The sequence below is a fragment of the Mytilus edulis genome, chromosome 3 (genome assembly GCF_963676685.1).
Source record: "Mytilus edulis chromosome 3, xbMytEdul2.2, whole genome shotgun sequence".
Lineage (NCBI taxonomy): Eukaryota > Metazoa > Mollusca > Bivalvia > Mytilida > Mytilidae > Mytilus > Mytilus edulis.
The window spans coordinates 87,041,289-87,064,427 of NC_092346.1; the positions used below are offsets into that span (position 1 = coordinate 87,041,289).

At 33.4% G+C, this 23,139-nt stretch overlaps 3 protein-coding genes across 5 annotated transcripts in view; 1 reads left to right on the top strand and 2 right to left on the bottom strand.

Annotated features, from left to right (window-relative positions):
- Positions 1–322: 322 nt before the first annotated feature.
- LOC139517691 (U2 snRNP-associated SURP motif-containing protein-like) overlaps positions 323–23,139 on the bottom strand; it is a 64,112-nt gene continuing 41,295 nt past the window's right edge. For all 3 annotated transcript variants that reach the window (XM_071308990.1, XM_071308987.1, XM_071308988.1), the window contains 8 exons: positions 22,087–22,194; positions 9,859–10,000; positions 7,759–7,887; positions 6,871–6,955; positions 6,379–6,505; positions 5,668–5,778; positions 4,939–5,048; positions 323–1,235 (listed from right to left, as the gene is read on the bottom strand). In XM_071308990.1, the coding sequence (XP_071165091.1) occupies positions 1,121–1,235; positions 4,939–5,048; positions 5,668–5,778; positions 6,379–6,505; positions 6,871–6,955; positions 7,759–7,887; positions 9,859–10,000; positions 22,087–22,194 (927 nt within the window). In that variant the 3' untranslated portion in view covers positions 323–1,120. The remainder of the gene's footprint in view (positions 1,236–4,938; positions 5,049–5,667; positions 5,779–6,378; positions 6,506–6,870; positions 6,956–7,758; positions 7,888–9,858; positions 10,001–22,086; positions 22,195–23,139) is intronic.
- On the top strand, positions 10,285–12,075 carry LOC139517694 (P2X purinoceptor 7-like). Its single transcript, XM_071308993.1, has 2 exons — positions 10,285–10,757; positions 11,769–12,075. Exons 1-2 carry the CDS (start codon positions 10,396–10,398, stop codon positions 11,953–11,955), a joined length of 549 nt encoding a protein of 182 aa, XP_071165094.1. The 5' UTR covers positions 10,285–10,395; the 3' UTR covers positions 11,956–12,075.
- On the bottom strand, positions 13,817–21,098 carry LOC139517692 (uncharacterized). The gene is made up of 3 exons (XM_071308991.1): positions 20,436–21,098; positions 18,665–18,820; positions 13,817–15,747 (listed from the first exon to the last, which is right to left on the bottom strand). Exons 1-3 carry the CDS (start codon positions 20,583–20,585, stop codon positions 13,852–13,854), a joined length of 2,202 nt encoding a protein of 733 aa, XP_071165092.1. The 5' UTR covers positions 20,586–21,098; the 3' UTR covers positions 13,817–13,851.

A 23,139-nucleotide genomic window follows, 5' to 3' on the forward strand; every position in this document is an offset into this window, starting at 1 on the left:
GGCCAGTGGATGCCATGTAAAAAGATATGCCATAGGACTATGTTAGTTTAAGAGCTGACAAACATGATGGCCAGTGGATGCCATGTAACAAGATATGCCATAGGACTATGTTAGTTTAAGAGCTGACAAACATGATGGCCAGTGGATGCCATGTAAAAAGATATGCCATAGGACTATGTTAGTTTAAGAGCTGACAAACATGATGGCCAGTGGATGCCATGTAACAAGATATGCCATAGGACTATGTTAGTTTAAGATAAACAATCTAACCCATAAACATATCACAAAAATAAATGCCATTTTAATTAAAGAAATACAAACATTTAGACAATGGTAGTTTTATTCAAAACAACCTTTGATTATATGAAAAATTTAGTTGACAAAGTGCACTTCTAATTCCTTTGAAATATAAATGCATTTTAAAAATTCAAAGATGCAGCTCTGGATACACGATAAATATTTCCAGAAGTGCATACATATACATGTAAATTCTTTCTATGATAATGCTAAAGCACATAAAGCCTATTTTCCATTTCTAAGCAATATTCTGAACATTATATTTTATCATGAGAAGCAGTCTTATTACAAATCAAATAGAATATTTTTGAAGTAACTTATATTCAATTCAGTATCTTGTAAAACAGGCTACTAATCTATGAGAAGCTGCAAAATCATTTAATATTTAAATTGATGTCAATTTTTATGATAATTGTTGTGTGGTATAAATGAGTATATACAAATGTTGACCAGAAATGTTATAAGATGTACATATTTACAAATTATGATAAATAACAGGTTTTCAGTTTGGTTTTATATATCTAATGACAGATATTTAAATTTGACACTGTTCTGTAATGACAACTAATTGCACACAAATCACTAATTCAACAAATGTTCATCCTCATAAAAACCAAGGTCAAGGTTTAGACTTTCTTCATTAAAATGACATGATTGTCACATTTCTTCTTCAGATTATTTCACTATCAATGTTTTCCTTGAGAACTGATTGATTGTAACACCCAGGTTTTCTTAACATGCCCAATTAGTCATTTATAACTGATACCTTATTTTGTGGACAGTATGTTCATACAACAAAGCATATAAATAAATTAATTATATATCAGTCTCTATATTTATTTTTCTTGTGTTTATGTCGATGTCTGCTAGGACTTCTGGATGTTGACCTTTTCCTTGGAGTTCGTGACCTTGATCTTGACTTTCTTGATCTTTTGGGACTACAATGAAATGGAGAAGTAATGTATTTAGATGGTTCAGATCACAATATAACATCATCACAATCTATTGACAAGCATTCTTGAAGTATTCATGTATAATCATTTTTGTTTATGTTAAATGTAAGTGAATTGTTTGGGTTATTTGGTAATGTACATTCTGTCAATTACACCATATACATCCAAATATTACTTATATTTTTGCTTTTAACTGCACTGTTAAAGATAGTGTGAACATCTTTAATTCAATATGATAAATAGTTTATATTTATTTCTATGAACCAATATAATTTAGTCTGATAACTGGTTGATTTTTTTTATAATCCTACCATTAATTTTTAATTTTGACTTGAGCATCCAATATATAGAATATATTCAAATGTTAACTAATCATTGTGAAGTTATGTAATTTGGTTGTTGATGGTTATGCTGTTTCTCAAATATGATGCATAAAAGAAAGTTGAAAACCATTTTTTTCACTCAACAGAGATTTATCATTGTTTCCTATAAGATACAACATAAAGGAAGGGACTACACAATATTACATTAATGAAATACAATCAAAGCGCTGTAAGCGCTGAAGGCAGTTAACCAAAAACCAAGGCAACCGTAATTATGAAAACTGTGGCAATGTTGCCTCAACATTAAACATTCATATATAGTACATTCATGTTTATCTAATGATTTATTTATTAAGGCTAATAATTTATATGTTATCAAGGTTTCAAAAGCAATGCATATATCAATGTATATTTTTTAATGGTGAGTCTGCAGTGGTACAAGTTCCCAATGATTGCAGTTGTTCTATTTGGTAGTTAACCTTGGTTTTATTTGACTGCTAGAAGTTCAAGTTGACTTAGTATGAACATGTAATAGTATGAATGGACTGGTTTCCCTGAAAAGAAAACTGAGTTTGTGTTCTATAGTACAAAAGTTATGAGACACGAATCAGACAAATGTTCACTACAACAGGGATCAAAGGTGAGGTCTGACTGACCTGCCCATAGTAAATGTAAATGATTTGTTATTTTGTCCCATACATATGAATATATATAATTTAGGGGTGGGGATCTCAACGGTTTTCAAGTTCTCAAACAGGTAGGGGTAGGAAGAGGATTTAGGGGGGCAGGGGGCCCGCCCCCCCTTTTTGGGAAAAAAATTGGTTGCTTATATAGGGAATCACTGAAGCGTGCCCCCACTTATGAAAATTTCTGGATCCGCCACTGGGGGTAGGGTGACCCTAGGGACTTCCCCTACATTTCATTTTATTTGTTATATTGTCCCATACATGAATATATATGGTTTAGGGGTCGGGATCTCATTGGTTTCCAAGTTCTCAAACAGGAGGGGTAGGGTGACCCCAGGGACTCCATCTATATTTCATTTAATTAGTTATATTGGCCCATACATGAATATATATTGTTTTGGTGTGGGGATCTCAACCGTTTCCAAGTTCTCAAACAGGAGGGTTGGGGTGACCACAGGAACTTCCCCTATATTTTATTTGATTTGTTATATTGTCCCATACATGAATATATATGGTTTAGGGGTGGGGATCTGGACCATTTTAAAATACTAAAACAGGAAGGGTGGGGTGACCCCCAGCGACTCTTCCTATATTTCATTTGATTTTTCATTTTGTCACAAACATGAATATATATGGTTAAGGGGTGTGGATCTCGACCGTTTCCAAGTTCTCAAACAGGAGGGGGTGGGGTAACTCCAGGGACTCCCCCTATGTTTCATTTTATTTATTATATTGTCCTATACTTGAATATATGCAGGGGCGGATTCAGGGGGGGGGGGGGGTGTTGCGAGCTTGCACCCCCCTTAAATTTGCAAAGCATGGGTTGTTCTCAGCTTAATAAAGAATATTCCGATAATTTTACCTCAAATTTTTTTTAGCCTCGCTCTGCTCTGGGAACAGTATATCTAATATATAATATCAATATATATGTTCCTGCTCTGCTCGGCGAAAATTTAAGTTTGTGCCCCTCCTTACCTAAATGCTGGATCTGCCCCTCAGTATGGTTTAGGTGTGGGGAGCTCGACCGTTTCCAAGTTATCAAACAGGAGGGGGTAGAGTGGCCCAAAGAATGCCACCTATTATTATATGATTCACTTACATTTAGGTATATATAATATTGTTGCATTATTTGTGAAAATAAAGAAACTTTCAGCTACTTTAATTGACCCTTCAAAATTGAGAAAAACAAATAACCCTTCGTAATATGTTAACACTTTAAAAGCATCTCACATGCATTATCATCATTTATCACTGATAAAGAAAATTTAGACTGTGACCATGAACATGTATATTGTTAGATATACTGTTCCCAGCTGTCACGTTGTATTAAATTTTTAAATTAAAATTTGTCAAAAAGTAATTTTGAGTTTCTGTATAAAATATTTTTCTGCTTTTTCTTTCTTTTACATATATCTTTTGGTTTACAATTCTAGTGTTTATATTCATTTACCATGCATAGATTTATTTTTTCACCTGCTTTAATTTATTTTGTAAATGATCGCCAAACCCGGAATTATCCTTTTCCGCTTCCGGAATCGGATCCGATATTGTAAAATTTTGTCTTCACGGCCGCCATTGTTGTGTTTACAATGTTGTTTTTGTCAATCAGATACGATTTTACTCGAATTTATACAATATTTGTCGGCGAATTTCTGTATAAAGCTAGCGGTTGAACAAAATGAACATTGCTGTCATGAATTATAATGATAAAAATAAGTTTTTAGCTCGTTTAATTGGAGACTTTGGTGACTTGCATGGGAGGTTTGCAAAGTAATTTCTTATTTTCTTTCAAGTGGAAGGTGACTACGTCAGGCGTAGATAGAAACCAACTATCCTAGTCGAAATTCCGCTTGCAAAAGTGGAAGGTCGCGGACCTCGGACCACCGCTAATTTGCACACCTGCCTCCAAATTGAAAAGTTACGAAAATTTCTTTTTCTAATTTGAAATTGCCGCCAACAGCATGAACAGTTGAACTTATTATATAATAGACTACTGACGTAATTGTACTACGTATTGATGACAAACAATATCCCTACGACTTTTGCCATTTGGGAAATCTAAACTACTTGTCTAAGAGATTTTCGGCGATTAAATATTTCATACAATTGTTCTTTGACATTTTAGCTAAAAGCACAAGTCATAATGAACTACACAAGGATTCTTAATAAGCACTACTTCCTATGTGTAACTTCAAAACTTTTGGATAAATCGACGATCATTTAAGGTTTTTCTGGTCATATTTTTTGTAATCCAGAATAAAAAGTATTAAAAAAGTGTTCAATTAGTTATATATAACATAGTAGCGAGCTAGATAATAACAATGGCAAGTATTTCAGCATTTATTGGGTAGAACACAAATCTAGTGCGCTCGCATAATGCAGCTTAACTGCATAAAAATTGATATGAGGGGAAAATAAAAAGGCTGATCAGCTAAATAAAAAAACATAAATTTTCCTTTAGCTCCATGCTTTCCAACACTCATTCAGGAATTCTTACCTTTTGGACTTTTTAGGCCGTTAAGATGTCTGTAGGATTCTTACCTTTTTGACTTTTTCGGCCGTTTAGGGCTGTCTGTAGGATTCTTACCTTTTGGACTTTTTAGGCCATTTAGGGCTGTCTGTATGATTCTTACCTTTTTGACTTTTTCGGCCGTTTAGGGCTGTCTGTAGGATTCTTACCTTTTTGACTTTTTCGGCCGTTTAGGGCTGTCTGTAGGATTCTTGTATGCTGGAGACTGTGAACGAGATCTGTGTCTTTTCCTCCCCTCTCTAGGAGAATCAACTGTTTCCTGTTGATAAAATTGAAAGGTAAATGACTTAAAAAAACAAGCCTTATAAATCTAAACGCCATGTCGTAAATCTGTTAAATTTTCTCAAGTAATGGTAATAAATATCATATAAAATTTGAAAGAAATACCTGTCAAAGTGGCTAATTATTTAGTTGGACTGACAGAAGATGTAATAATTATCTAGCTTCTTGTCAAAACCTCCTTTCCAAATATTTTACCTTCACAATAAAACAAGCACAAAAATTTCAGTAAAATTTAAAGGTAAAATAACAACTTAAAGTGTGCAAAATCCTTCAAAATTATAATAAATTTAATCAAAGGACATTTTTATACAGACCATAAAAAAGGTTTGCTTGCAGTTTTGAAGGGACAGAATAAGAACAGACAATATTTCAGAACAAAATATTAACCTAAATTCACAAAATAACTGGTTATTTAAAATTAATGTAATTCAGAGAAGTTTTGTTTGTTTTTTTACTTTGACATATTTGTTACATTGCAAATTACTTGTAAGTAGTAACATACATCCATATTTCAAACAAAAAATCTCATTTTAGGAATTACACAAAATTAGTCAAATTGTTAAACCTTTTAAAATGTTTAGTTATTTTATACATACCTTCTGTAAAAGTTTCTTTCTATAATGTTCTACTTGTTGTTGTAATGACATGTGTGATTTCCTTGACCTTTTCCCCACTTCTAACTCATCTTGGTATTTCATGACCTTGACCTGAAAAGTAAAATACAGTGTACATATTTTATCTGATCAAAAACCTTTTTTCCGCAGGCAGGTAGGTTATACCTCACAGAACATACTAATTTGTGTGTAGTGTTTGATTTGAGCAAATAAGTATATTATTTTTTTAAGAAAATAAAAGAATTTTTAAACTACTTAATATATTTGGATTGATAATTTACAATAAAAGTGATTTCCACCTGTTCTGCAACATTGATAATACACTAACTAGGAATAAAGGCAAACAAACTTGCAGCACAGTTTTAAGAAAATTGATAAGAACAGTACAAATAGCACGAAAAATAACAAATATTGACAATATCTCTTACAGAAGAATCTATAATTCACACATCAAGTCATTTCAATTAGTGCTGTTCCATAAAAACATACATGGGACCCAGGAAAGGCACTCCAAATCTCAACTATGGGTGGGTGTCATCTATGTTATTGCATAGTGGAAATGTAAGTGAAATTCTAATTTGCCTCTAAAGGTGGTTAACCCATTTTTAAAGTGCCTTCCCTGGGTACCATGTATGTTTAAATGAAACAGGCCTTCCCTGGGTAACATGTATGTTTAAATGGAACAGCCCTTACCTCTATTTCTCTTAGTTTAGCCCTTCTTTCTTCTGTCATTACTTGTTTTCTAAAATCAGCACTACTATTGAATGTTGATATTTCTTCATCAGAGTTGTTCTGAGAGTCTTCTCCATCTTCAAGGGGTCTGTAAAAGTACAATTGGATCATAATACATTTTCTGTTCACCAAAATATTCTGCATGACAACTTATCTTCTATTTATTTAAGTGCCAGTTTTGTAAGAATTTAGAAGAATTTTAAAACATCTCAGAAAAAAAAACCTGGTGACCAAACTATCCTACTTTGAAGTTACTTTTATCCTGAGTTAGAAATGGTAGGATTTTTATTTTTGTGTGTCAGGTAATTTGAGTAATACATGTATATCTAAATAACTTTTTATTAGAAAGATAGCAAATTACAGACTAAGCTCTCCTTAATTATTAATGTCGTAGGGCATTTTAACATAATTATTTCTTAAAATACCAGAACAGGCAAATTTAAATGAACTTACTGTCCATCGATATCCTCGTCATCTTCTTCTTCTGGTTTATCTTCATTTTCTTGTTCTAATAAATCCCATTTCGATGTTGTCATCGCTAGAAAATAAAATGTAAATAATAATACTACTCTACCAAAGACTTTAACTGGAAACATAACAAACAAGTAAATATATAATATATGTACATTGTCGGAAAATATAAAATCTATTTGTATCAGCTTTAGAAACAGGACGAAAAGTGAGGCTCTGCCAAGCTTTTCTCCTGTTTCGTAGCGAGTACAAATAAATTATATATTTTCCGACAATGCACATATATTGTTTTTTTTCCTGAAATTAACACGCAACCCTTGAAACTTTCATTGTCGAATGTAAACATCATATCTCTAATGTTTTGAAGAAATGGACAGTTTAAATGGGGACAGCGATGAGGACAACCAAAATGAACTGGTTCACGAAAAGAAAAATCCCCATTACCCCACGCTCAACATGGAAGCGGGGTAACAGGAGACTTTATTTCTACATTTACAAATAAAGCAAAAATTTATTTGAATACCTGTTATTTGTACAATAGAAGGCTGATTGCAGGATAAATAGATGTATGTATGACAAGTCCAGCAAACCATTTGCCCCCATAGCATTACAAGAAAATAGAGATGATATCAAAAGACAATGAAAAAAATTGCAGTCAATCTTTCCAGGCATTTAATGCACAGCTGTTCCTGTAATGTTGGGACTATTCAAAATTCAAAGGATAAAATACAACACAAGAACATGCACTTGGGAGTCCTTGTTTGGACTCTTATTATTCCATCAAATGTAAAATACTGAAAAAAGAACTGAAATATTAATTTAACACAAACTGGTCAATCTATCTATAGTATTTTGAATAAATATCCAAACCTTGAGCTTCTAATTCTGTTTCATCTACAGCCTCCCATTTGGACTTGACAAACTTAGAGGCTGATGGTGTTGATGGCTGTGTATTAGGAGATTCAGCTTCTAATGGTTTACCATCCAAATCATCTATCACTGTAAAATCAAATTTATTTTAAATATGATGAATCAACAAGTTTTCATTTGTCGGTAAAAAAAAACACCACCAGAATAGTTAGTACTAAATTTAAAAATTAAATATTTAATTTTTTTTCCCTACACCTGTAAAAGTTTATGCTATTAAATTGTAAGTTGTACAAAGGTTTACTTGGAGTTTATTGCATATTTTTACACAGTATATTAAGGATGTCTGCTTGTCATGTTTTGGAATTTTTGTCAGATTTTTGGAATCCTATGGTTTTATCCATTTGAATGCCTTAACAAAATTTCCCCATGAACCCTCATTTTTCCTTTTATAAATCTTTTACATGTATAATTATAAGTCATTTGCAAAAGTCTTATAAAATTTTATTTATTTTTTAATAGTATTTGAGAACTTTAACTGGTCAATGATAAAGCTATGAAAAATCAAGAGAGAACATTTTCCCGCCAAAATTCTAATGGCTAATATCTCGAAAACCAGCACATTGACCACTTTATTTGTTTTGCTTTTTTGATTCCTCAATTTATTCCCTATCAATACATACTAGTTTCATGAAAAGTTATTTATTTTGAAACTGAGCAGCGAACATCCTTAATACTGCTTTGATCTGAAGCATAAATAGTCCTTCAAATTGTACTGTGCAATTATTTTCATTAATATCAATTTTTAAAGTTAGAGATAATCATGTTGTTGCCATGTTGGTAAATAGTTTTAAGCCAATCCATTTAATATATATGTATATTATTGACAACTTGTTGTTGTTTTTACATGTGAATTACACCAGAAGTGAATATAACTGCATCATATAGCGATTTTTACAGAATTAAAGAACCTTAGTGAGCGTGCTAACATACCCCACGTCCCCACATTGTCATTGGAGAAATTAAATAAGTGTAATAAAAGAAAATTGTATAAGAAAAAAAATTTGAATCATAATTTCCTGTCAATATGCCCATGTACATAGTATGTCCTTATTATCTACAAAGTTTCTTGAAATTATGTTGTGCGGTTTCAGAGGAGTTGCGATGACAAACTGTTGCAGTGGTACATTGAAGCAAATAAGTTCAAAAGGGTGAAACTCTCACATCTACATATTATGTCCTTATTATCTAAAAAGGTTTCGTGAAATTCTGTTGTGTGTTTTGAGAGGAGTTGCGATGACAAGAAACAGGACTGACGGATGGGTCAAAAACATTATACCCTCTGCAACTTCATTGCGTGGGGTATAAAAACTATACAATATTCTGTGGATGAACTCAAATAAGTTCTCGATCATAAACTGTCTTGTAATGCATACTATATAGAACAAGAATGTGTCCAAAGTACACAGATGCCCCACTCGCACTATCATTTTCCATGTTCAATGGACCGTGAAATTTGGTCAGAAATCTAATTTGGCATTAAAATTAGAAAGATCATACCATAGGGAACATGTGTACTAAGTTGGACTTCAACTTCATCAAAACTACCTTGACAAAAACTTTAACCTAAAACTTTATATAACATAGGGAAAGAACTGAAGAATTATAAAAGTGACACTACCCAAATCTATACTTGATCTGAGTTTTGTGGTAATAAGTAGTACATGTATGTATTTTTCATAAATTTTTCATTTGTAAAGGGGCATTACTCTAGATCGGATAAAGAGAAGCCCTCACAATTCAAAATTGTGGTACATGTAATAAGCATTTTGCATAAGTTTCCTAACATTTGGTTAAACAAACTTAAGTTATAGAATGTAAACCAACTATGGAATATACGTACATACGTACAGACAGACAAGGGTAAAACTTAATGCCCCCCCTTCGATACACAGGGGCATAATTAAACCAAGAAATTTATATCATGTCTCATCCTGCATGTGAAGAGACTGGTCTTCTGAAATATTTTTACCAGTTTAAAAAAGATATAAGAAGGATTGCTTTATTATCTGGACAGTTGACAAATATGGATATAATACTAACAAGGAGCACCATCAACATCTGAAGGGTCTCCATCCAAATCCTCTAATGGTTTACCATCTAAAGAATCATCTTTTATCTTACTGTCATCCAAAGGAGCACCATCTAAATCTTCAGGATCAGACTCAACCGCTTCAACCAATGCCTAAAAAACATATTTACTGCAGATACAGACCATTTATTCACTAACATACAATTCTTTAGTTTGTGTTACAAGTTGGGTAGGGGTTGGTTATTTTTGTATTTAAGGAATAACATAAAAAATGTGGTGCACACTGTTAAAGGAGAAGGAAACCAAAAAAAAAAATTTGGATAAATTAATAGAAAATTATTATATAAATATATTTTTAACAACGTTTGTGTAAAAAAAGTGTACCGTTATGAAATAAATCAATATTTTACAATTATCAATTTTGAAATTCCCGCCTCCATGTAGGCAGCCATTATTGTTTTAGCCCTGACGTCACTCCTACGGTTCCGGTTTACCTGTTCCAGCATCTGAAACTTTGCAAAACTAATTCTATTTACACACGTACCGCGATGGAAAACGGAAATATCCAAAATCAGATGGGTCTTGTTGCTTACAACTTCGAACCTGAGCTCACTGTTCAAGAACTTGAAGATCGAAATAGAGCTGCATTAGCATCTTCTGAAGCTGTAGTTCAGACATTGGATGAATGGTGCGAGTGTGGGAACTGTCAGGAAATGCCGTCCCTTGAAGAAAATGTTTGTTGTAGGGTATCAGATTTGGTGCTACCGAACTTGGAAGACCACAACTGCATTACCATGCACCATAGTTATGACACCTTAATTTTAAATTCCGATGTATTAGCACTGGCTTACATTCAGATGATGATGTACAAGGGACAGCAAGGCCGAGCGCCGGAAGAATTGAGCAACAGGTGAATTTTTGGACATTTTAAAAGTTTTATTAACCAGAATTAAATAAAAAGGTTTCCTTTCAAACTAACTTATATCTGGTTGTCTGCACAAATAATAGACACAGAGACAATTTATTTAAAAAAATATTGGGGGGGGGGTAGGGTGAGGTGGTCCTTCAAAAATTTTAATATTGTCATTTCCCATTAAGTACACGTCGATTAATAATGAGTTTGAACACTGCCTACTATAAATTGAAATTGTTCTCTCACTATGAGACAAAAAAAAAAGTGAATTACAAAAAAATCTATTTTTTTTTTATTTTTTTTTCAAAGTTTTCACCAACAAATGCAAACTTTAACAGGAACCATGAGTCAGAGTGGGTCAACTGAACTTGGAACTGTATACACCGAATGTGACTATTATTAATGTCAGCATAACTTTCATTCTATTGAAAAGAAAATATAATATTTGCTCCGATTTTTCGAGTGTCTTTAAGTGGAATGATACTATATAAAAAAGATGCTGTATGACTGCCATGAGACAACTCTCCACAAGAGACCAAAATGACACAGAAATTAATAAAATGTATTTTTGAATGTCATAACCACAATCCCTTTCTATTCTTCTTTGAATATGACTTCCTGAAATCAACAAATTTGTACTAATATATAAGACATATATCAAGCACCACCTCTTGAGCAGAATCAGCCTGCCTTTCCCCGAGTTAAGTGGTTTCTGGTTGCAGTCTTGTTTTCAATGTTTTATTTTGAGGACTGCTGTTTGCCTAGTCGTCAAATGCTCAATGTTGGGAGACTTTTTCATAATTAATGCCCAATGTCTTTTGGACAGATAGAATGACAGATGGAGTAAAGTGGTTACTATATATATCTTTTCTCATCTTTGGTGACCATGTGAAATAAATTAAACTACATGCATTATTGTCAGTTCTGTTGAAATTTGGATAAATCCATTTTTTCCAAAATCTATCATATATTTGATGCTTTCATTTTCATTTGTATATTTTATTACAGACAATCCCGTCTTGTTGCTTACAGACAATTCATTTGTTGGATGCTTAAAGGAGAAAAACTTGGAAAAGGAAGAAGGGTGGTAATTCCTTCTTGTGTTGTCAAAGACATTAGAGATTCCTTCCCAGAGAACAACAATGATTATACAGGATTTCAAGCTGCTATAGATGTGAGAGAACTGTTTTGTTGAAATGTTTTAAAATCATAATGACAAAGGATTTGCAAAGAAACACAAAAATTATACATGAATGTGATAGTTTTGTATGAAGCTAATAATATATTGTTAATTATATAAACTTGTATAAACTGTTGCCTTAGAATAATTATTAAAAACTACTGCATTTATATATGCACCTGTCCGGAGCCTGTTGTTTAGTGGTAGTCTTTTGTTGGTGTAGTTCATAGGTGTTTTTTTACTTTTAGTGGTCTAAAACCAATGTCTCTATTCATACAAGAGTGCACACGCTGAAATGTCTCGCCTTCTTTACTTATCATTGATATTATGTTGAGTCCTAAATAAAAAGCTTTATTACTCTGAGCAATGACAATGAGGTCAAGGTCAAATAAAACCTGCATGACTGACATATAGATCATAAAATATTTCCATACACCAAATATAGTTGACCTATTGCATATAGTATTAGAAAAAAAGACCAAAAACTCAAAAACTTAACTTTGACCCCTGAACCATAAAAATGAGGTCAAGGTCAGATGACACCTGTCAGCTAGACATGTACACCTTACAATCATTCCATTCACCAAATATAGTAGACCTATTGCATATAGTACAAATGTAGTATAAGAAAAACCGACCAAAACACAAAAACTTAACTATAACCACTGAACCATGAAAATGAGGTCAAGGTCAGATGACACCTGCCAGTTGGACATGTACACCTCACAGTCCTTCCATACACCGAATATACTAGACCTACTGCTTACAGTATCTGAAATATGGACTTGACCACCAAAACTTAACCTTGTTCACTGATCCATGAAATGAGGTCGAGGTCCAGTGAAAACTGTCTGACAGGCATGAGGACCTTGCAAGGTACGCACATACCAAATATAGTTATCCTATTACTTATAATAAGAGAGAATTTAACATTACAAAAAATCTTAACTTTTTTTTCAAGTAGTCACTGAACCATGAAAATGAGGTCAAGGACATTGGACATGTGACTGACAGAAAGTTCGTAACATGAGGCATCTATATACAAAGTATGAAGTCTTCCGCCTTCTAAAATATAAAGCTTTTAAGAAGTTAGCTAATGCCGCCGCCGGATCACTATGTACACCAAACAATCATCATAATCATTACATAAACAAAATGTAGTTATCCTTTAAGCTGTGTAGAGATTGAAGAAAACAACTGAATAAACTAATGATATAATTCACCAAAAAACATACATACAATCAAACTCCCCCCCCCCCCCCCCCCCCTTCACCTAACAACCAAACTATATGCAAGATATGATTTGCAGCAGGCCAAGTTTACGAGCATATTACATCCACGCCAGGGACTTACAACCTTACGACTTTTCAAGGTGCGCCAGAGGGTTGCATCCTGTACTGCAAATCATGTTCTGCTTAAATTATATGCAAGTATTTGATAAAGCCAAAATGAAATAGAAAATATGGAAATTCGTAAGTACAAAATGTATGTATGTCATTTGGGAAGGCATAAATTTATTTTTTTAAAGAAAAACATGTATATAATGATCATTGTAATCACATTGACATACATCATGTACATGAACAGTATATATCTATTATCAAATTACTTTAACCAAACCCTCTGGTATGAAACTCGAGGTCAAGTTAATCCTTATATTCATAATAAAACTGAAATATTCATTATTCATTGTTGAAAGTGACATTAAACACCAAAAATTAAATCAATCATTCCAAAAAAAAAACCCTCACCAGAACATTATATGATTTCATACCATGCTGCATGTATGAACTGAATGACAAATTTATCATGTTTGTACAAATGTACAGTGCTGGGAAAAAAGATGCTTGCATGATACAAAAAAATACCCCCAGTAAAATGGTTGTTTCATATTTATATCAAGAAAAATATTCAACTGGATTTTTCAAATCGAGAAAAATGTTTCTGAATCAATGCAGATTTTGAGGGAACAGGCAAAGGAGCAATATTTCCTTCCTGTGCCCTTTCCTTTACTGGCAGTGTCATTGTTTCTTTTTGAACCAACACGTTTTCGATCATAGCAAATACCCACTGATAATTTTTGTTATTAAACACTGGCTTTGCCACCCATTGCCCAGTTGCCTTTGGACAAACCAATTTGTATGCTTTTTCACCATCTTTGTTGACCTTTTGACCACGATTTTGGTTAAGATTATGATCAATTACCGCCAAAGCAGTACGTGTCCACATTTGATCATTATCGAATTCCTGGCGTTTTGGTGTATATTTCAGCAACAGACTGTGAAAAACTTCTAAATTTCCTGTATGACAAAATTCATTTAGCTGACGAATGTCCTTTCTCAAACGCTTGTCCAACACTACTTCCTTTAATGCCTTATGGGCTTTTGAATCTTTTACAAGCCATTTTTTAGTGTCAGACACTTCAGGTTCAATTGGTGTGTGAGCACATTGCTTGAAGAATTTACCCTCAAAAGAATGTATATCAACAGTATGATTTACAATGGAAATCCAGCTTTCTTCCAAAATGTCCTTATCTCCACCACAATTACTGGCACACCACCACAAATGATTACAAATAGATTTCATCCAATGGTTTAAATCTTCGCAACCTTTCCCTTTAGCCTTCAATGTTAGCTTTTTTTTAATCGATTTGCACAAGTGCCAAACATCAAACTGATGTTGCACTTCCGGAAATTCCTTCTTCATGATGCTTCTTATCTGAACATGCCGATCCGTAGCTAACACCTCAATCCTGAACCCCATGTCAAGCAGAAGAGTCATGCATCTTCGAAAACCTTCAACTTCCATTTTTGAAGATGACCCAGTTTCAGTAACCTTGACAACAACAAATGTAATAATGCGTTGGGTTTCAATATCAAGTAGAGAATAAGTGCAATACTTTGCACTAAAACCTGGTGAATCACACCTTCCATCACCTGCTAGCCGTATCTGGCGATTTTGTTCTTTGATTTTCTTTAACTCTACTTCTTGCAGTAAGGACCACGTGTGTTGAACAACAGGCATTAAATATTGTCTTTGAATTTTGTTGTAGGTGGTGTGTGAAATATATTGTAAGTTACAAAATTCTGCAAACTGTGATATGTGGCTGTATGTTTGACCACAGAATAATGTTGCAGCACTAACTAATAAATTTCCAACTGGCATCTTGCCAAGGAATGGTTGTGAACTCCATTTTACAACTATGTGTCCACTGGTACAATTGGCAGTGATGGTTATTACAGTTCCATTGGACAAGTCTTTAACAATGTCATCTGGATCAACCGGACATTCACAAATGTTGCATTTTAATTTGTTGATTAAAGTGTCAATTGCACTTTCAAATACAATAAATTTGTTTTCTTTAATTAACTTCTGCTCTTCGGTGTAGCATGTTGAAATGTCATTTTCAAAATTGTCTGAATCGGACTCTACCTGGTCAACACTTAGACTGTAATCAACATCTTCTGGATCATCCTCTTGTGTCAAACTTACAAATGACTCATCCAAAATATGTACAGGAGTAAAAATTGGTTCTACTGCACATTTTTGAAAATCAGTTTTTAAAGGAGTAGAAGAAATGAAGATTGGTTTGTCTTTTTTAGCAGGTGTTTCACTAGAACTGGCATGTTGAATTTCTGAAGACGTATCTACCTCTGCTTTAGATTTTGAGTAGCTATGATCAAAAACCAATACATTTTCATCTCCTTCAATTTTTCTGCATACTTCACATGGATGTCCACAAGGAAGAATTTCTGGTATGGTCAATAAAGGTAATTTATCATGTTGTTCAGCATGAACAGGAACATTCTACAATAAATAAAATAAAATCATGTTAATTTTTTTAATCAGCATACATTTAATGCCCCTACAGAAAAACTAGAGTTGACACACTTTTTACACGAGTTCAATGTGAGATAAACTCTTTCAGACAGACATGTACGTGGTTGTCGTTTGTTTATGTGTTACATATTTGTTTTTCTTTCCTTTTTTTATATAAATAAGGCCGTTAGTTTTCTTGTTTGAATTGTTTTACATTGTCATTTCAGGGCCTTTTATAGCTGACTATGCGGTATGAGCTGTGCTCATGGTTGAAGGCTTTACGGTGACCTATGGTTGTTAATTTCTGTGTCATTTTGGTCTCTTGTGGAGAGTTGTCTCATTGGCAATCATACCATATCTTCTTTTTTATATGTAGGCCATACAATCATTCCATACACCAAATTTAGTTAACCTATTGCTAAAAGTATCTCAGAAACAGACCTCATAAAGAAATTGAAATTTGACCAATGAACCATGAAAGTTCAACTGACACCTACCAGACAGACATACACACCATACAATATTCCATACACCACAAATAGTACAAATCAGAGAAATTAAGCATTGACCAATTGCAATGAACCATGACAATAAGTTCAAGGCCAGATGACACATGTCAGTTGGACATGTACACCTTACAATCATTCCATACACCAAACATGCCAAATATAAAAGACCTATTGCTTATAGTATCTGAGATAGACTTGACCTAGAAAACTTCACCTTGTTCACTGACCCATGAAATGAGTTTGAGGTCAATATGAAAACTGACAGAAATGAGAACCTTGCAAGGATTCAGATAGAAAAATATGCAATGGGGGACCAAACAACACATGAATTCACTAATGGCTATAGTGCATGAGTAAATTATCAGTGTTTTTCAGTTATGTATTGAATATTTTATCATATTTTAATTCTTGGATTTTATGGAATCTGAACTATAATGATTAAATTACAGGTTTTTTATGGCATAATTCTGGTAGGAATCTTGATAATAATGGAAATGGGATTTTCCCAGATTATGACGATGTAAAAAAGTTTTTTAAAATAAAATTTATTTTCAGCATGTAATAGGAAACATACATATTATATTAATATTTGGCCAAACTGCAATATTGACATACATAGAATAAAGGATGGAAACAGAGAATGTGTCAAAGAGACAACAACCCGACCAAAATTTACATAACAACTCAATGCCACCAATGGGTCTTCAACGTGAGAAATCCAGCATCCAGAGGCAGGCTTCAGCAGACCACGAAACATTAATTTATACTATAAACTGATTAAAATTTTCTTAGCCATGATTACCTGAAGAAGACTTTTAACTGTTAAAAAATACATGTATATGTCATATATTACATGTATCTTCATTGTAAGAAGTTACAGTAGATACATTTAATCACTAAAGCTACCTTACCCTTAAATTTAATATATATTATAAACCTATATTACCCTACAATCTTAGGCTATTTGAATGGTTTGAATTAATTGCTGTTTGTGATTTGTTGTATCAAAGGCATAATTCACAGAGTTACATATAATGCAATGTTACTCATATAAATGTAGCAAATATTTTATTGTCTTTTTTATTTATCAGTACTTATAGCAATTATAGGCCCAAATCATAATCATTGTGAGACAAGACAGAATACAATTGCTGTTACATGTATACTGTCATATATGATTAAATATATGCCATATAACATGATTAAAAGAAATGATATTTGACCCAGAAAATATATACAAGTACAAATGTATATGACTACATGTTCATGTTACCACAAGAAGTTATGATAATTCATTAACCTCCTCTCACAAAAAATACTGTTGTTTTTGAGTCGATATTATATTTTAATTATTTAGTCATATAGGTGACTCTACAATTATTGAAATCAGTTTGTGAACATAAATCTCCTTTATCATGAAGGGAGACAGGAGCTCGATATATTTAGATGTCCAGGGCCTACTTTGATTCGCCCAACTCAGGTAGCAAAGTGTTAATGCGCATGTGCGTACCTCTACCGAATCGAAGTGAAAACTTTCATCGAGTTAACTCTAAAAATGGACGCTAAATAATAATTTTCGTTGTATTAACGACTATGTACATATATAATTATAACATAACTCAGGAACTAATTAGAATTTACCCTTCTTAAATTGTTCCTGCATTAAATTTCACAGAAACTCAGTGAACCGGTCTGTAGATTTTCGATTTTTATCAAGCGTTTAATTTAAATTAGCAACATATTTCATGTACGGTAGTAATTAATTCACGAAAAGCCTATCCATTACTGCATTAGTTGTCGTATATATGACATTTCGTAATAAATTTTCATTTCATTCTTAGAAAACTAAACGAAGTAACCAAATTTAGTTTTTTTTTATATTATTAAACAAAGTCATTACTGACAGTCTTTACACATAAAAAATGTCTATAAATGACAAAATACAGTTGAAAAATAAATTTCTTTTACTAACCGTTTTTTTATGCTGCATTTAAAAACAAAGTCTGTCATTGTAGCATAATCTTCTTTGTTTTTATTTTTGACACCCTTTTGAAACTCTACTAATCCTACCACAGGGGCGGATGCAGGAATTTTCGAAAGGGGGGGTGATAACCCAGGGCAAAGGGGGGGGGGGGGGGGGGGGGGTGCAAAACATATGTCCCGATACAAATGCATTGATCGACAAAAATAAAGGGGGGGTGCACCCTCCGGAACCCCCCCCTGGATCCGCCACTGTACCACAACCCAGGGTTGATGTCGAATTAACTCGGGTAGGTTCAAAAGGTAAAACTCGAGGGGTTCGATTGTCAGTCGAGTAAACTCAACAGACTATACTAACCCCAGTTGGACGATAAGTAGGCCGCGATGAAAATATTAATAAAATATACACAAATTACCTCAAATGAAATATCATCTGACTGTTGAGGATGAACTGCAGTTGAACTTTTGAACTTCTTTGGTTTTGTTGCTTTACTGTCTGTACTTTCTGACAATGTCCTTTTGTTGGAACTTTTTTCCTTGGTGTTTACAAAGGCAGTTACACTACTTCTGAGCTGAAATAATCAAAAAGCTTTTTTTTTTACAAAAATAAAGAAAAAGTGTTCCTGTACTTAACACTTCATGCAGTGTACACTTACGACTTTATGTACAGTACATGAAACAACTTTTTTTAACATACAAAACATGATAGAAATCAATAAAAGCTAATTAGATGCATCACATGTATTTCACAAATTATTTTTTTTCACCAAGATACATTGTACCTGATTTACAATGTGTTTCAATGCTTCACATAGCATTGAGTAGATATTGTGAGCCCCAAAACATGTTGTGTTTACTGCATTTTACAGTGAAACCTGTCTTAACTACAAAATGTAGCTAGTTTTAACCGAATCATAAATAAACAAAGAATGTAAACATATAGTCAGCATCACATTTTTCTGTGTTTAACCCTCTTTTTGCCAGATTCAAATTTCAAACAACGTTACGTACGCCACAATACATGTAGTTTAGGACGTTCACAGTATTTTGTTTCATTTTCAAAATTCAAAATGCGCAATGTGACGTCTTTAAAATTACAATTCAGACAATTTGATTTGTTTTAAAAAAGTACACAAATTAAGAAATTGCTACATTACATATTCAAATTTTACTTTATATCATTTATGAGGAAGTTTATTTCAGAAACAGCTTTGTAATCATAAAAATTAAAACCAGTGATTTTGTCATTGAAAAGGACATATGTGATCGGGTGGCAAGCTATCAGTGATGGACACATATGTCCGTGTGGCAGCAAGAGGGTTAAGAAATCTTTGTAACTGTGTCACCAACGGGGAAAGCAGGTCTATAACCGCTCCACTCTGTCCGTCAAAGACAGTGGCGGATCCAGGGGGGGGGGGGGGGGGGGGGGGGGGGTTCCGGGGGTGCGCACCCCCCCTTTGCCCTGGGTGCCCTGGGTTAGCACCCCCCTTTGGAAAATTCCTGCATCCGCCCCTGAAAGAGACGCAAAATAATGTGTTGTGTGTGACACAGGATTTTATGAAAATTTTAAGTGTGAATTCGAACTTCGATGGCGGATCCAGGGGGGGGGGGGGGTCCGGGGGTTGGAACCCCCCTTTTTTCAGGATGATCAATGCATTTGAATGGGGACATATAGTTGGAACCGCCCCTTTGTCTGGGGTTAGGAACCCTCTTTTTAAAATGGCTGGATCCGCCCCTGCCCTTTCACGAGATCACCCCCACTTTTTGGTGGGATTCGTTTAGTTTTCTATGTTGTGTTTAGTGTACTCTTTGTCTGTTTCCTTTTTAGGCATGGCTTTGTCAGTTTATTTTTACTTATGAGTTTGAATGTCCCTTTGGTATCTTTCGCCCCTCTTTAACTTTCAGGTGACATCATTGGGTCATAAAAAATAATTCATAATTGGTGTATATATATATATGTACAGTTACAAAGTTATGTGATATGCTTACAAATATCCCCTAAAGTACAACATCCCGAGTGTAGAAATTCAGTACTCAGCCTCCCCCTTTTTTGTATCCTCCACATATGTGTTCATGTGTCCTGTGTGCACTATAGTCTTTCCCCTATAATGCTATATTTTATCTGTAGGACCATAAGCATGTGAAGAAACAAGACTGACAGAAAAACAAGTAAATTCTCATAATTACCTGTGCCTTCCGTCTCTTCTCCTGAAATATTTTGGTAGAAGTCCTTTCCTTTTGACGATCAGCTACACCAGGGCCAGGTTTTACTAAGGTTGGAACTGCTCCAGGCTTCAGTGTGAGTCTTCCAGATTTAAACCCCAGGGATTCAGCCATCAGATTCCTTTCAAAACAATCTTGTTCAAAATGTTCCTCACAAACAACTCTGCCTTTACTCCACACAAAAGTTTCGATTTTCAGTTTATCATTGCGCAAATGATCTATCCAAAGTTTGCAGAGTTTACGTTTCTCGCTAGATTTTAACGGATCTGGTATTTCAAAAAGCTCTTCCCACACTTTCCTCTTTCATTTACACAATTGATAGCTTGACAAGACGGCATAATATCGTATTGTTGAAAGAAAAATTTGATGAATATGGTTGCTTCTGGTTAGACCGGAACAGTAGGGATGACGTGGCAAATTTCAACTTCTGTACTCTCCAATACAGAAGAGCTCCTCAAAATGTCGATCTCCAGTAATTGGCGGGAAATTTAAAATTTTTATATTTAAACTAACGGGTTTGACATTTCTGAGCATAATTTTGAATAACTTTAAACAGTAAACCTTATTATTAACAATAATTCTTTCAACTGAGCTAAAAAAAAAATTTGGGTTTCCTTCTCCTTTAAATAACACACTACGCGCGTTATTCAGTGTGCACCAAATTTTTTATGTTATTTCTTTATAGACAGAAAAAAATATTACAGTCATTTCTTATAATTTAATTCTAAATTCCATTTTAAACTGTAGAAAACAATGAAAAAACGTTGATGAAGTCACGGTCACAAGACTAAATTGTGTCTATGGGCTGATAAAAAATAATGTCAGCCAATCAGAAGACATGTTACATCCAAAATAAAATTATTGCAACATATTTTCAACAAAATGTCATGAAAAGTTAGTGTGCAATATCACAATAGTGAAAATATAGCATTAAGGTACTCATTGACAAGATATGTTTTAACAGTTTTTAGGCCTTACTATTTAATAAAAGGGTTATTGCCTATTAGTGAATATGATCCTATTGAGATATATATTGCACCCACAAGCTTGTGCAATGAAAACATCTACTTAGAACAGTATTCATGCTACCTTCCTATAGCATAGTAATAATTCCAGGTAAATGACCATCATCATAAAACAAAGCGGGTTTTTTTTCTCACATTTTTCACATCAAAGTAAGGTGCTATCTACGATAGAATATCTCATTTTTCTATATCAATTTTAACTTTCATCGATATTTAATGTTATGTCACTGAAAAAATTTGAATGTTTTGTAATAGACACCCAATGAGTTATATTTCAATGTAGCATGAAGTGACCACATTCTACAATAATTAATACATTTTATATCACTGACACAACCTTCATAGTAGAATATTGCATTCAAGATACTGCTATTCAAATATTTTTCTATTTTTGGTGGACATGGGAGAGAATTTAGGCATACTAACAGTTGTTACATATTTCACATTTATAAATATTGCTTAATTATTGAAATAATATCTTATGTTGAATATTCTTGTTTTTAGTGACAATGATAGTCATTTATTGAAAAACATTATTAGAGCAAAAATCCACAATAAGTAGCAAAAGATAATATGTACAGTTCACAAACCTTTGTGTTTGGTACAAGTCCAAGGAATATATTTTGTAAGTTAATTAAGAAATCATTTGGATATACTGTCCAGTCTTCCCATGCCTGAAAACATCCCATTACTTTTTGCTGAAAATTAATAGAAAGAGTCTTTAAAATATTATCTATAATTTAATGACATTAATTTGTGTTGTTAGATCCATACCCAGTTACTTTAAAAAGCTTTCCATAAATCAGTTTGTTCAATCATACGCCAATTTAGAACTGATATATTTGACATGCATTTACACCAATCTTTTTTTTTATTAATATTTTAATGATTATTTTTTACAAGCTATAGAACAAATAAAAGGTTTGAAAAATCTTTGAAATAATAAAAATCCACTCAAACAATGCTAACACATGGTAGATAGCACAAGGATACATATATTGCTTTAATGGAATTGCTTTATCTATGCATTCTACATTATTATCATTAATCAAAGAGCTGAAAGCTCTGAGGGAAAAGACGGCCGATGATTTTTTTATTATTTTTGTATCAAATGATGGTTGTAAAGACATTTCATCTTTTATTCTTATATGAATCATGGTATTAACAAATTTGTAAACTTTGCAAAGCAGTGGCGGATCCAGAACTTTTCCTAAGGGGGGGGGGGTTGTTCCAGTGATTCCCTATATAATCAACCAAATTTTTCCCATGAAAGGGGGGGCACTGGATCCACCTATGCAAAGTGTCAGTCAATGAACCATAATCATGAAAATGGCATGGGGCTAATAAACATCCATGAAAATGAGACTTGTAGATGCCTCATTAAATTTGCATACCAAAGATCATTGAGTTAACATGAGCAGTTCCATTTAAAGTGATCTAATCACACAATAACAACATTATATTAACTATGCAAATGTTTAAGTCAATATACCATGATTTAGAGGGCAAGGCCTATTTTTCTCCATGACCATTAACATTGACATATCACAAACAGTTCCCTTTTTGAACTGACTTGATTACTAACTTGTCTGAGGAAATTAAGCTATAGTATCAAAGAGAATTGATCATTTAGGGCCTAATAT